Source organism: Crotalus tigris, unplaced genomic scaffold (assembly GCF_016545835.1).
Source record: "Crotalus tigris isolate CLP2741 ecotype Arizona unplaced genomic scaffold, ASM1654583v1 scf7180000019753.2282721675:598951, whole genome shotgun sequence".
Lineage (NCBI taxonomy): Eukaryota > Metazoa > Chordata > Lepidosauria > Squamata > Viperidae > Crotalus > Crotalus tigris.
Window position 1 is genome coordinate 308,758 of NW_024097693.1, and position 14,805 is coordinate 323,562.

Sequence of the window (14,805 nt, forward strand, 5' to 3'; positions counted from 1 at the left end):
AGAGAGATGATAGTGAATGTATTAAGTTGAGCTCTTTATGTATGTTTTTTACCTTGAATTGTTTGTTTACCCAAACACCACGGTGTGTCTAAAGTACTTTTTGTTAAAATTAAAAAAAAAACAATAAAATATATTTTTAAAAAAAAGATCGAAAAAGATTGGCAAAGCAAATTTATATTCTTGGGTTCTAGATAAGGACAAAGATTTTCTTACCACGTTCGAAGGGGATAATTCCATACGTTTCACCTCCTCAGCTACTTTCTTAGCTTCCTGAAAGGAAAGACGGTGGAAGGCGGTTTGCACATGGTAAGAATGTGGGACCGGAACCCCATTCCAGCAGCTGCAGACATATCAGCCCCCTCAAAAAAAAAAAAACAACCCAAAAACCAAAAAACCAAGCATACGCAAGACCACAAGCTCTTTCTCTTCCTCCAGGACAAACTCTAGATATTTTTACGGCAGGAAGAGCCGTCAAAAAGCTGACGGGGTGAAATTTGCAACTTCCTCATTTTCAAAATCACATGAGAAGCAGATGAGAAGCAGGGTTACTCCGGTTTAGAGCAAAAAATCACAGCAATGAGCCGGAGGTGATGATATGATGTTACGTTTTTTTTCCCATGATAGAAACTTTAGGGTGATTAGAAAGATTCCCAACCTGGCTATGTTCTTAAGTCAGGGATGCTGTATATGTTAAGGGTCCCGGTTCTTGGCTGCATTGTTAACTAGTCTTGCTCCTATGTATATTTAATCTGGATGTTTTTAGCATTTTTAATTATAATGTGTTTTCTAAATTGTAAGCTGCCCAGAGCCATGGATTGAGATGGGCAGCTATAGAAATAGGAAGGAAGGAAGGAAGGAAGGTAGGAAGGAAGGAAAAGAAAAAAGAAAGAAAGAAAGAAAGAAAGAAAGAAAGAAAGAAAGAAAGAAAGAAAGAAAGAAGAATGGAAAGAAAGAAAGAAAGAAAGAAAGAAAGAAAGAAAGAAAGAAAGAAAGAAAGAAAGAAAGAAAGAAAGGAAGGAAGGAAGGAAGGAAGGGAAGGAAGGAAAGAAAGAAGAAAGGAAGAAAGAAAGAAAAAAGAAAGAAAGAGAGGGAGGGATGGAAGGAAGGAAGGAAAGAAAGAAGAAAGGAAGAAAGAAAGAAAGAAAGAAAGAAAGAAAGAAAACAAAGAAGGAAGGAAGGAAAGAAATAAAAAAGAAAGAAGGAAAGAAAGAAAGAAAGGGAGGGAGGGAGGGAAGGAAGGAAAGAAAGAAAGAAAGAAAGAAAGAAAGAAAGAAAGAAAGAAAGAAGGAAAAAAGAAAGAAAGGAAGGAAGGAAGGAAGGAAGGAAGGAAGGAAGGAAAGAAAGAAAGAAAGAAAGAAAGAAAGAAAGAAAGAAAGAAAGAAAGAAAGAAAGAAGGAAAAAAGAAAGGAAGGAAGGAAGGAAGGAAGGAAGGAAGGAAGGAAAGAAAGAAAGAAAGAAAGAAAGAAAGAAAGAAAGAAAGAAAGAAAGAAAGAAAAAAAGAAAGAAAGAAAAAAAGAAAGAAAGAAAAAAGAAAGAAAGAAAGTCCCCAGAGGTGCTTTTCAAAAGGCAACTGGACTTTCTTGATTGAGAATCTCCTTAGATGAATGAATGAATGAATGAATGAATGAATGAATCACAAAAACTTGGCTATGGTCCAGGAGTTGAGTCTACCTCTTACCCTTTCTTGCAGCAATCGTTCCCGTTCCGCCATGGCTTCCCGCACCCGGCGTTCCATCTCTGCCAGTTTGGTGACGCAGTTTTCAAGGCTGTTGGGAGAAATACCCAGATAATGCCAATCAATCCAGATGTATGGCCAATGGAAAGGAAACAGGCCCACTATAGGAAATCTTTGATTCCTCAGACCATATAATTTTAAGATAGGAAGTGATCTTGGAATTTAATCCATTAGGTCACTTGGTGGAACAATTTTGTACCTGTAGCATCCCTGAGAATTGTTTGAAAGTTGAGTCACAGCAACTGGACTTACATTCTTGTTAGTTTGAGATGTTTCGCTGCCCCTCCAAGCAGCTTCTTCAATCTGAACAAGTCGGTTAGAGGAATTTGAGTAGGCAAAGAGTCATTGGAATGTGCCGAATCCTAAACTTCTAGGGGGATCCCCGCACCAGCTGTTGGGATGGGCAGCAAAACCTCTCAAACCAACAAGAACATAAGTCCAGTTGCCCCGGGTCAACCTCCAGACATTTCTACCTGGATGACTAAGAATCTTCATCGACATCGCTCAGAGTTGATCACCTGGACTCTGCCTAAATACCTCTACTCTTGGACTAGAACTAGAGAGAGCTAGTTAAAGTCAAAAGTGAGCAAATAGTGCAACATCAAAAGTGCAGTATTAGGGGCAACGCAATGGTGAATAGAATGTGAAGGATGTATGTAAATAAAGTATGTTCTTATTTGTGGTTTTAACTTGGGTGTAGTGTGCACTGTGGACAGCACTTAATTTTGTTGTGAGTTACACAATGACAATAAAGATATTCTACTCTATTCTATTCTATTCCATTCCATTCTCTAGTCCAGTCCCGTATTCTATTCTATTCTATTCTATTCTATTCTATTCTATTCTATTCTATTCTATTCCATTCCATTCCATTCTCTAGTCCAGTCCCGTATTCTATTCTATTCTATTCTATTCTATTCTATTCTATTCTATTCTATTCTATTCTGTTCTGTTCTGTTCTGTTCTGTTCTGTTCTGTTCTATTCTATTCTATTCTATTCTATTCTATTCTATTCTATTCTATTCTATTCTATTTATTCTATTCTATTCTATTCTATTCTATTCCATTCCATTCCATTCCATTCCATTCTAGGGAGTGGGGAGAGGAAATGTGAAATTTCTTTTTCCAGTAGGGCTGCCCTAGTCTTATGAGTCTTATACCCTGAACCTATCTCATCATTCATAAGAACATGGATTCCTTAGCAGCTGTGGATAGAATGACATTTGGGGGAGGGCCAATTTAGTTTTTCCGGAGACGACTGTAAAGGACAAACTTAACTAAAACTTTGGTGAAGCGGGCTGGAATTAAAGAATGAAAGGCATCAATGGGATGAGAATAGGATGATCTGACCTGTAAGCTCCTTGCGAAGTTCCGCCCAGCTGCCTGGTAGTTGCCTGGCCACCCAGCAGCTGGTAAAGGGGTTTGTTGTAACGTGAGAATTGGAGGTTTGGGCTTCCCAGATAATGACCATTGCTTCCACTGGAGAGCTGAGCCACGAGAAGACTGGGATCCAGAGCACCTAGAAGAGATAAGCAGATGCCAAGATAAGATTAAGATATCTTAAAATAAACTTCATTTTGGCCCAGTTGCTACTTTTGGTCCAGCTTATGATTTCAAAACTGTCCTACTGACCTTGTTAGGATCGTATTTGAGTGGGAAAACCCCTTTTGTCTGCCAAAACTCTCATTCAGTATTGACAATCGGTGAAGGAAGAATATTCAACACTACCAAAGAATTTTGTGGCACTTCAATTAACACCAATGTGTCATGGTTCCAACAGATGAAACTCTTCAAAGCACTTCGAGGCATTGTTTACCTTAAAGAATCTTTATTCAAGTTGCATGGCATTGGCATGTACATGGTAGAAGCCGAAATCTGAATTCCCCTCCCATGAGCACATAGTATCAAAGCACAATTCCCTCCTCTAATTAACAGTCATAAATCACATTCTCCAATTAGTTTGAATTGCAGACTTTCCCTCCTGTTCTCTAACCCACCAATTCTTATCACCTCTTATTTCAAGCTCTGAATTTACACACGAATACAATATTGTTATGTCTAACTAACTCCCACCACATTTTGCCTCCTCCGCCAGCATCATCTAATTCTAAGAGTAAAGCATAAGAAAGAAAAAGGCTGCATCTTCATATGTTGTCAAAGCAAGAACATTCAATGTTAGCAGCGTTGACATGATGCTTGTATGGGACCAATGGCATCATCCAAATGTCCCCTAACCCCGCAGTCTTTTTCTACCTCTCTCCCTTGGAATTCCAGACCAAGAAATCAAATGTAACCACTGAACAAATTCTCATGTAAAAACTCAGAGATCTTGAGAAACTTGGCTATGATGTGAGTTTTCAACGATGCTCCTTTATAAGAAAATGTCCCGTTTTTAATTTTAGTGATCAGTGGGTACCAAAGGGTGGGTGTTCCACTTGTACAGGTGGTTCCCCCATATCCACACACCCCAATCCACCCACTGAACCCATACCATGCATTGAAATGGGACGTTGAGGAGAGCACGCCGGGAGACGGTTCTTACTTCTGCGAGATAGACTGGCAGTCCGCTGCAGTCCAAGAGAACTCTGTGAAGGAAAAGCAAAGAACGTAAAGCAGGGGTCTTCAAACTTGGCCACTTTAAGACTTGTCGACTTCAACTTCCAGAGTTCCTCAATTCTGGGAGTTGAAGTCCACCAGTCTTAAAGTGGCCAAGTTTGAAGACTCCTGACTGGCTGAGGAATTCTGGGAGTTGAAGTCCACCAGTCTTAAAGTGGCCAAGTTTGAAGACTCCTGACTGGCTGAGGAATTCTGGGAGTTGAAGTCCACCAGTCTTAAAGTGGCCAAGTTTGAAGACCCCTGAGGTAAAGGAAGTCTCCTTCAGCAGCAGTTTGAATGAGTATAACCAGGCCTTCCCAAGATGCAATTTGCTTCTGCATCCGTTGTGGTTCTTTGATCTTGTCTTGATCTGTTCCTCACTCACTAATGAGTTGAATTCTGGGTGTTTATCTCATGGAAACAGAATCCTGGGCCACTTCAAAATGTTAGCTGGGTTCACACAACTACTTCACCCAGGTCAGCTAATTGTGAATAGTGCAAGGCTACGCTGGGTTGCTGGCTGGGGAATTCTGGGAGCTGAAGTCCATATATCTTAAAGTTGCCACAGTTAAGAAACACTATTCTACAGAAATTACTCCATCCCTTTAAGACCCCTTTTTCCTTAGGCACAGTAAACAAATAAAACTTTAGTCTTGAGTCATGCTAAAGTTTGGGGGATTTCTTTGTTAATCTTATTCTTCCTGTTTAGTGTCTTTGGTCATTAATCATTTTTAAGAGGTTGGGCTAAGTTTACAAGCTACTTTTTTCAGCTGTTTTCCAGTAAGTTTTAAACAAAAAGATTTGGGGAGGATAGAGGCAGAAAATTCATTGGAGAACATTCACATCCCTTAAACATTAATTTTAATGGTAACCCAAATCAATATAAGGATTCTCTCCATTATTTTGGGTAACAGAAGTGAGTAACTAGTATGGAAACCTCAAAATACAAAATTCTTCTTTATATTCTATTATTCAATATTCTAAATGTTCTCTTCTGAAATAAACTCAGCAAATGTTGGTAATTTAGGGCCAATTCAAGCTTTTTGCTAAAGCCTAAGGATTATCTAAATGCTGTCATAATATATATTCCATCTTTATATTTCACCTTTTTATTTCCTAATGAAGAAAAATCCATTAAAAGTTACCAGAGATAACAACAAATCTATTTTAACCTTGATCAAATAAACCAACCTTATATCCTTTTACTTTTAACAAAGATCAAAATTGTTTAAAAAAGTAAAAGGAAGGAATATTGTTATTGTATCTCTACCGTACTTCTTTGTGTACAGTTCAGGATAATTGGTCCCATTACCCCAAGAAACTGACATTGCTGCTTTTTATATTATTTAACCACTAGTTCTATAATACTCTATTTCAGGGATGTCAAACTCACAATGTCACATGACGTGTCACGACGTATCGTGACTTTTTTCCTATTGCCGGCAATTGGGTGGGCACGGTTTCACTATGATGCTTCCAGCCCGTGGGCCAGCAGTTTGACACCCCTGCTCTATTTATAGAAGCTCTTTTAATAATAATAATAATAATAATAATAATAATAATAATACCACCATCAAACATCCACATCTGCCTATCCCAGGTCCTGGGTTAAGGACTCGATAGGTAGACAAAATGCCAAATCCAGTCTGAATATCTGGCTGACTGTGCGATGATCCATAATAATAATAAATAATAAAGTTGGAAGGGACCTTAGAGGTCATCGAGTCCAACCCCCTGCTCAGGCAGGAAACCATATACTATTTTGGACAAATGGCTGTCCAGTCTCTTCTTAAAGACTTCCAGTGTTGGAGCATTCACCGCTTCTGAAAGCAGGTTGTTCCACTGATTAATTGTTCTAACTGTCAGCAAGTTTCTCCTTAGTTCTAAGTTGTTTCTCTCCTTGATTATTTTGCTTCTTGTCCTGCCTTCAGGCACTTTGGAGAATAGCTTGACTCCCTCTTCTTTGGGGCAGCCCTGAGATATTGGAAGGCTGCTATCATGTCTCCCCTCGTCCTTCTCTTCATTAAACTAGACATATCTAATTCCAGCAACCGTTCCTTATATGTTTTAGCCTCCAGTCCCCTAATCATCTTTGTTGCTCTTCTCTGTACTCTGTCTTGAAATCCAGCACAGAAATCCACAACAAACAGACAAATAAATGTTGATCGGGCACCCTCTCTCAACAGCAACAGATATGATGGGAGAAAAAGACAATGCAAATCTTAAGCTTTTGTATCACTTTAGCCCATGTAAAAGGACGGCACTGAATATTAACCCAGGCCAAAGAGACACAACTGACCTTGACAGAACTGCAGACAGAGAAGACACAGGAGGATGCATCTGATTGGTCGGAACCCAAGACAATGACCTTCCGATCCGTTTTTTGGGTAAAAGTCAGCTGCAGGGAGACAGACACTTATCAGTGTGAGCATCACTCCTGGATGGAGGGTGGGGTGGAGGAAAGGGCCTGCTTTTCCAAATACAAAATGCCATATCCAAGCAGGTCCTCCAGATGTTGTTGAAACTTCAACCCTGGAGCATCTGGAGGACCCCGTAATCCCCATTCTCTGAACTAGAACCGAACTAACGTGAGAAGGGACTTAAGGACTGAATTTGCACACTGTGTCAGGTGAGGCTAAAAAGGGGCTGGATTCCGCACGTTGTGGGATTCCGGCCTTAGTATTGGCATGTTGCGTGAACAGCAGCCCAGGTGTAAGAATTCAGGCCCAGCACGGTTTTCTCCTTTCATAAGACATGACTGCCTCTTCTATATCAGTGGTGGCGAACCTATGGCACGCGTGCCAGAGATGGCACTCAGAGCCCTCTCTGTAGGCACGTGCACCGTTGCCCCAGCCCTGCCTCCCCCCGCAGCCCCTGCAGCCCCCTCAGCACCACCAGCCTGCCCGGAGGAGAGGCTCCCCCAGGTGCAGTCCATGCAGAGCAGCACAGCCAAGCACATGGCAGCCGGGCAGCAGGGGAAAGACTCTATCCTCATGCATCAGTGCAGATGCTGCTGTGGGGTGCGGGCGTAGGGCGTAGCCGCCATGGTGCTGCCAGGCTGCCTGGGCAATCTGTGGTGAGTGGCCCTGTGGGCGGGCTGAGCAGGGAGCAGAGCGGGAGGGCAGAGCAGGGACAGAGCAGGGGATGGGCCTGTTTTGGGGCACTCGGTCTCTAAAAGGTTCACCATCTCTATTCTTTATCCTCATATTCTTGTTCAACAACCTGAGAAGCAGCTCAGCTCAAGTCACTTCTGCGCTCCATGGCTTTGTGACATCCTGCAAACAAATTCTCTTTCCTAGTACTCTTAAAGAGGGTTGGAAGAAAAAGATAAAAGAGGCAGAAATGTGGATAGGTAAGGAATTTTGCTGCTTGAACACACTTCTCCACATTGCAACATCCCACTTTTTAAATTACAGTACCAGAAGACGCTGCCCTCTGTTTTGATCTCCTATGAGCAGGAAGCATCACGACACTACCACAACCCTGTAAGATAGGCAGGGCTGAGAGCTTGCTTTGATTCCCAAGCTCAAACTGGGTGACTTTGGGCCAGTCTTTCTCTCTAGGCCAGGGGTCAGCAACCTTAAACACTCAAAGAGCCACTTGGACCCATTTCCCAGAGAAAAGAAAACACTGGGAGCCACAAAACCTGCGCGTGCGAGGGAGGGGAGCTTGATTGAAGAGTTTAATTAAAAAGAAATAGAGACTGCTGTGGAGAGAGAGGGGGGAGGAGAGAAAGCGCTGCTGCTTTCTGCTGCTTCCTGCTACTTCCTGCTTCCTGTTTCCTGCTGAGACGCAGCAAAGGCAGGAGCCCCGTCCAATAAACTTGTCAGCTTGTCTGAGAACAGCATGAGGCCACTCTGTTTATTATACACACACACACACACACACACACACACACACACACACACACACAGAGAGAGAGAGAGAGAGAGAGAGAGAGAGAGAGAGAGAGAGAGAGAAGGGAAGTGCAAGTGCCTCTCTCTCTCTCTCTCTCTGTGCAAATGGCGGAGGAGGCTGGGAGCCACAGGAGAAGGCTTAAAGAGCCACATGCGGCTCTGGAGCCGTGGGTTGCTGACCCGTGCTCTAGGTCCAACCTACCTCACAGGGTTCTTGTAGTTGGGCAAATAGGAGGAGAAAGGCTGTGGATCTGTTCACTGCCTTGAGTTATTTGCAAAAATAATATAAGCAGGATATCAATAAATACAGGCAGTCCTTGATTTACAACAGTCTGTTTAGTGACCGTTCAAAGTTATAACAGCACTGAAAAAAATGACTCATGACTTTTTTTCACACTTATGACCATTGCAGCTTTCCCACGGTCACGTGATCAACGTTCAGACGCTTGGCAGCTGACTCACACTTATGACGATCGCAGTGTCCCAGGGTCATGGGATCCCCTTTTGCAGACCTTCTGACCAGCAAAGTCAATGGGGAGGGGAAGCCAGCTTCACTTAACAACCGGATTACTAACTTATCAACTGCAGTGATTCACTTAACAACCGCGGCAAGAACGGTCGTAAAATGGGGCAAAGCTCACTTAACAACAGAAACGTTGGGCTCAATTATGGTCATCAGCTGAGGATTATCTGTAAAAAATAAAACCACTCTGCAATGAAGCCACTTGGCTGAGCTTCTCCAACCACTGTGTTTCAGCGCCCCCCCCCAACACACAAAAGTTGCATCTGTTAAAATTTCTACCTGCTTTGATTCATTAAAAGCCATGAAAAGGGGAAGAGAGTAGCCGTCTGTGTCTGGACGTGCCCTAATGTGCAGGATCACCAGGTCCTCCTGAATGGGCAATTCAGCCTTGGATGCCCTCAAGAAGAGGGAGATAGAGAAGCACTGCAAAGTCCTAGAGAGGCTTACCTGTGTCACGCCCTCCTTATTTTCTGACAGGCCCTCCCCGTTCTCCGAATACTCCTGGCTCATGTCCACGAGGCGGCTTTTCTCCTAAATGCAGGCAAGCAACGAGTCATTCTTTGAGACAGGAAAGCCATTTCACAATGTTTGGAGAAGTTTCTGCGGAAGCATATCTCAGCCTGTCCTATCAGCTGCATTGGGCTGCCACCTAATGTCACCACTTAGACCCGTGTTTTTCAAACTTGGCAGCTGGAAGGTTTGTGGACTTCAACTCCCAGAATTCCAAAGCGTGGACTTCCAACTCCCAGCTGGCTGGGAAGTTCTGGGAGTTGAAGTCCACACACTGGCATTCGTGTTTCCAAGTTTGAAAAAGACCCACTTAGACGATCGTGTACAAAATCCCATACCCTGCTATGAGAAAACTCAAATTCTCCTCTACTCAAGGTACAAAAGAACTAAAATAAGGCAAGGAGGTTTCAATAGATGAGAGGTTTCCAGCTTCTGCAGAGTCTTCTGAATGGCTGGAGGGAAACTCGGTGAACTAAAATTCTAGGATGAATTAGACAAGGAGGCTTTGGAGAGATCGGAAGTGCAGGGTTGGGTGTCAATAATAACTTATTTCTTATGTTGAAAACACCTGAGACTTAGAGTAGTAAGGAGTATCTGCATATCCAGAGCATGTTGCAACCCAAGAGTTTCAGACATAATGCTGTATCTGCAGATTCTGTTCATGTAGGGTTCTTATGCATTAACGTCAGCTAAAAATACCCCACTGTCTCCCTACTAGTTCACTTCTTTCACTGAATGTATAAGTCCTTGACTTACAACCATTATTGGGACTGGAATTTCTGGTTGCCCAGCACCCAAATTTTGATCACACGACCGTATGGATGTGTGACTGTTGTAAATTCCCTTTTCCCAGCGCCACTGTAACTTCAAACAGTGGCTAAACGGATGGCTGTAAGTCAAGGACTACCTGGTTTCAGATGTCCACCCAGGAAAAACCCAGAGCTTTTTTCCCATGCTGGTCTATTCCATCAGCTTTTAGATCCATGATTAGGTCAGCCAACGTTTGGAAGAATCAAAGCATTGTCCTAAGTTGCTCAAGGGCGGGAAAGCTGAGCTAGCAGCTCCTAAAGCAGTGGTTCTCAACCTTTTTAATGCTGTGACCCCCAACCGGTCGTATGTCGAGGACTACTCAACTGGTGCAGCACCGTTTGCAGAAGGGGACTTTTGGCGGGCTCAGCAGGGCAGAGACAGCCTGGACAATTCCTACTGGCTATTGAAAGCCAATAGAATTAGACTCTATTCAAGAGAGTCTATTCTATTGGCTTTCAAAAGCCAATAGAATAAAAGGGAGCAGCACAGCTAAGGAAAAGGGGGGAAAAAATGGCGGACAGCCTTGTTTGGCGACCCCTGTGAAATGGTCGTTCGACCCCAAATGGGGTCCCGACCCACAGGTTGAGAACCACTGTTCTAAAGTCTCCAGCACTGTCTGATCTCAAAACATAATTTGATCTTCCAACAAGCCTTCTGAAAAGCATCCAGATCTAATCCTGGTTCAAGAAGGAGGTTTCTCCCCAAACAAACCACCTCCAGGAACCCAGCGAAATGTCACCCTTGAGCTCTCACCACAGATTCGAAAGAGAAGAAGGTACTTAGTTGAGGGATTCAGAACGATAGCTGGCAAGTTTCGAAAGTGTGAGAAAATGGGCAGGCAAAATCGAGTGTGGAAACCAGGATAGAGAACGCTTCTTGGCAGCAGAAAAGGGATTCCTTACCGCGTTGAGATTGCTGACAGCCTCTCCCTCCTCTTGTGCAAATCTCTGACACACACCCATCATTTGTTCTTGTGTTAGAAGGGCTTGGCCTTCCAGCTTCTGCACTGTCTTCTGAAGGGGTGGAGAGAAACTTGATAAACTAAAATTCTAGGATTTCAAGAAAAACAGTAATTCTCCCTACAGATAGCCCCTGTTCAAAAGTGACAGGTGCTGTTAAGAAAAAAAACCAAAACAAAAAAAAAACCAGTGCAACTGTGGAATCATCAACCCATTACAAAATGTTTTGCTGATGATTCGTTTACTTTTTACAGGGATGTTGTGGTTAAGAGTGTGCGTTGTCTAAAAGATACAGTACAACGCGCTATAAAAAAAATCAAAGGATCTCAAGGCAGAGGCAATTTCGCCAACAGCTTAAGGTTCCTATAAGATAAAAGTAAATCCATTGTTTTCTATTGTCTTTCATTCTGAAGACTACAAAATTCCAGATGGCCTTCAAAAGCAAACTGGCAAAAATTTAAAGCTTGAACTCCCTAATTTACTTGTTGCTTAGTTTAAACTCAGCTTTCTCAAGTGACCAAGTTACAGTTCAACCACATCTAAGTTTGCAGTCAAAATAAAATGTTTCCAGAAGTATGTGTCATTATTTTGGGGCACAATCTGGGATGTTCATTTATCAATAACATCTATCACGAATGAAGGTGATAGATATATGTGTCCCATATACATACATATGTTTTCTGAGGTTTTCGCGGGTGTTTGTATGTAGGTCTTTGGTTATTCAGGTTTTCTCCCGCGTAAAATTGGAAGTGTCTTGGCGATGTTTTGACAAAGTCCCATTCGTCATCTTTAGGCTGGTGTTTTCGGCTTCGTGCTTCTAGGAGCAATGCCGAAAACACCAGCCTGAAGATTAAGAATGGGACTTCGTCAAAACATCGCCAAGACACTTCCAATTTTACGTGGGAGAAAACCCGAATAACCAAAGACCTACATACAAACACCCACGAAAACCTCAGAAAATACATATATATACATATACATATGCTGGAAAATTTGCATAAAAATACGACTCCTGGGCATGTCTATGGTACAAATAAAATACGAACACCAGGAGAGTATAAATATAAAAATATACTTTACTAAAAGCTGCCAAGTTTTCGTTTGGAAACTCCAAACATCATCAGGGCTAAGGAGCCAGTAAACAATGATGACTTAAATGGGTTTTGCCAGCATCTGCAGCCGGCTCATGGACCGCGTCACCGGTCCCGGCCGGTTAATTGGTGTTCCAGATGTTTCTTTATTATTATTAAGCATAAGGAGAGTAATAAAGAAACATCTGGAATACTAATTAACCGGCCGGGACCGGTGACGCGGTCCATGAGCCGGCTGCAGATGCCGGCAAAACCCATTTAAGTCATCATTGTTTACTGGCTCCTTAGCCCTGATGATGTTTGGAGTTTCCAAACGAAAGTTTGGCAGCTTTTAGTAAAGTATATTTTTATATTTATACTCTCCTGGTGTTCGTATTTTATTTGTACCACATATACATATACATATACATATACATACATACATACATACATACATATATGGATAATGTTACAGGAACCAATCTGGGTGGGTCACTGGAATCTGAGGTTTAATCTTCCAAGCTTTCAGACTTGTGCTAAGCCCATCCTCAGGAAATTTCTCTCTAGCAGAGTGTCTACTGTTCTGTGTGTGGTATTTATATGGTACCTGTTGTGTATGCCTTTTTAGATGTTGATAGGGGTGTGCTGGCGGCTGGCTATTAAATTGTTGAAGTTGACAAAGACTCAGATTGGATCCAATAGCATCTATATTTCTGCCTATCGTTTTCTAAAAGATGGCCTTATCTACTCAGTTCCCTTCAAACATATTCAATCAAGTTCCATAAATCCTAAATGACATTTCCTTTGACAACGCTGGCTCAGCATCCTTGGTACCAAGGTCCAACATAACTGGAGGAAACCAGATTGAGGAGGACTTAACAGGACAATCGCGGACTGGAAACCGAGAGAAGAAAATTGAGACTAGAACTGGATCACAAAGGATTAAGCAAACCACTTCTCACCTTCCTTTGGTTGATGCTGTTCTGCAACTGGGTGATCTCTTCAGTCAGAGCTCGACAAGCTGCTTCTTTTTCCTCTTCTAGGTGGCTTTCCCGTTCCAGCTGTTGGAATTCCAGATCTTCATAACATCTCAGGGCTCCTTCTAGCATCTCAGACGTCTAGGAAAGAAGAGCAGTTACCATCACTGGATTTCATCTTCTCAAACAGCACCTTCCAATACATGAAAAAGATGGGTGAATCTGATCCAGAACTCTGCAAAATCCAAGCAGGTACTGCAATCTTCACTCGGATGATGGGATGCAACAACCATGTCTGAAGTCCTTCCACCAAAATTTGGCATTTTTATATTCCCAAATATTTGAATTTTGAAAAAAATTGAAAAAAAATTTGAACTATGGTGCTGGAGAAGACTCACTGCAAGGCGTTCAAACCAGTCAGTCCTAGAGGAGATCAACCCCGACTGCTCTTTAGAAGGCCAGATCATGAAGTTGAAACTCAAGTACTTTGCCCACCTAATGAGAAGGAAAGACTCACTGGAGAAGAGCCTCATGCTGGGAAAGATGAAGGGCAAGAGAAGAAGGGGACAACAGAGAAGGAGGTGGCTGGATGGAGTCATCAAAGCAGTAGGTGTGAGGTTAAAGGGACTCCAGAAGATGGTAGAGGACAGGAAGGCCTGGAGGAACGTTGTCCATGGAGTCACGATGGGTCGGACACAACTTCGCAATTAACAACAACAACATATTCCAAAACTGAGACCGCCGTTCAACCCAGTTAGGATCGCTTTTATCAATTTTGACTGATCTCAACAGCTGAGCAGGTCAGGCCCATGGGAACTCAGCTCAACATGAAATTCCAAGATCAGAGACCAGATGTGGCAGTCAAAGCAACAGCTCAGAAGAAGACATGTGCTAATTACCATCTGTATTAGGAGAGGTTTCCCGCGGGATTTATGGACAGGAACGATCTCCTGCTGAACACTGTATTTCTATATTTTTTTAGTAAATCATTTTATTTTCACTTATAATACCAAATAGGAAAATACAAAAGCAAATAATAGGGAACAAAGGGAAGGGGGGAAGAGAGAAGTGTGAAAAAGGGGGGAAAGGACTTCCAAATCCCTCTGTTGCAGTAAAATAGAGCATTAACATCAAACCTCAACTTTTTACATTTCTATAGTGGTGTGAACTAATCATTTCTCTATCTGCAAATCAGTCTAATCAGGAAAACCCAAAAATCAAAGCATCATTTTTTTCCCACCTCAAGCACAAAGTCCAGAAGCCATTTCCAAGTAGAAACAAAAGTACTTAGAATCTTTTCTTTGATCCAAACAGTCAATTTAACCACCTCTGCTAATGCCATCAACTTTTGTAGCCATTCGTCCGTGGTGGAAATCGAAATATCCTTCCATTTTTGTGCGTAGACAGTCTTGCTGCTATCAACACTGTATGGAACGGACACACACTTACTTCTTGTAGCTGCCTCTGCATCCGTTCACGCATCGACTCCGGCTGGCTGTTTAGGTGGATCTGCGACTCGGCATGTTGTCTCTGGAGCTCCTCTACCCTCTGACGTTCTCGTTGCAGACGTGCCTTCTCCTGCCAAAAAGAGAAGCAGGGCAGAGTAGCGTCACTACCTTTCCACGGCGATGTAAATATATGCAGCCACTCCTGCTGGTAGGAATAGATACACCTTCCTCGCCCAGAGATGATCTGTGCGCTGATAAGACTGCCTGGGAGGCCTTCTTCTC

The 14,805-nt window shown here is 42.6% G+C and overlaps 1 protein-coding gene across 3 annotated transcripts in view; it reads right to left on the minus strand.

Annotated features, from left to right (window-relative positions):
- PHLDB3 (pleckstrin homology like domain family B member 3) overlaps positions 1–14,805 on the minus strand; it is a 44,270-nt gene that overhangs the window by 8,561 nt on the left and 20,904 nt on the right. The window contains exons 5-13 of one of the 3 annotated variants that reach the window (XM_039364341.1): positions 14,525–14,653; positions 13,061–13,216; positions 10,972–11,079; positions 9,197–9,280; positions 6,630–6,728; positions 4,227–4,320; positions 3,086–3,254; positions 1,679–1,766; positions 214–270 (exon numbers count right to left, since the gene is read on the minus strand). In XM_039364341.1, coding sequence (XP_039220275.1) covers positions 214–270; positions 1,679–1,766; positions 3,086–3,254; positions 4,227–4,320; positions 6,630–6,728; positions 9,197–9,280; positions 10,972–11,079; positions 13,061–13,216; positions 14,525–14,653 — 984 coding nt within the window. Of the gene's footprint in view, positions 1–213; positions 271–1,678; positions 1,767–3,085; positions 3,255–4,226; positions 4,321–6,629; positions 6,729–9,196; positions 9,281–10,971; positions 11,083–13,060; positions 13,217–14,524; positions 14,654–14,805 lie in introns of all 3 variants that reach the window. The other 2 variants (XM_039364342.1, XM_039364340.1) reach the window with 2 other exon arrangements.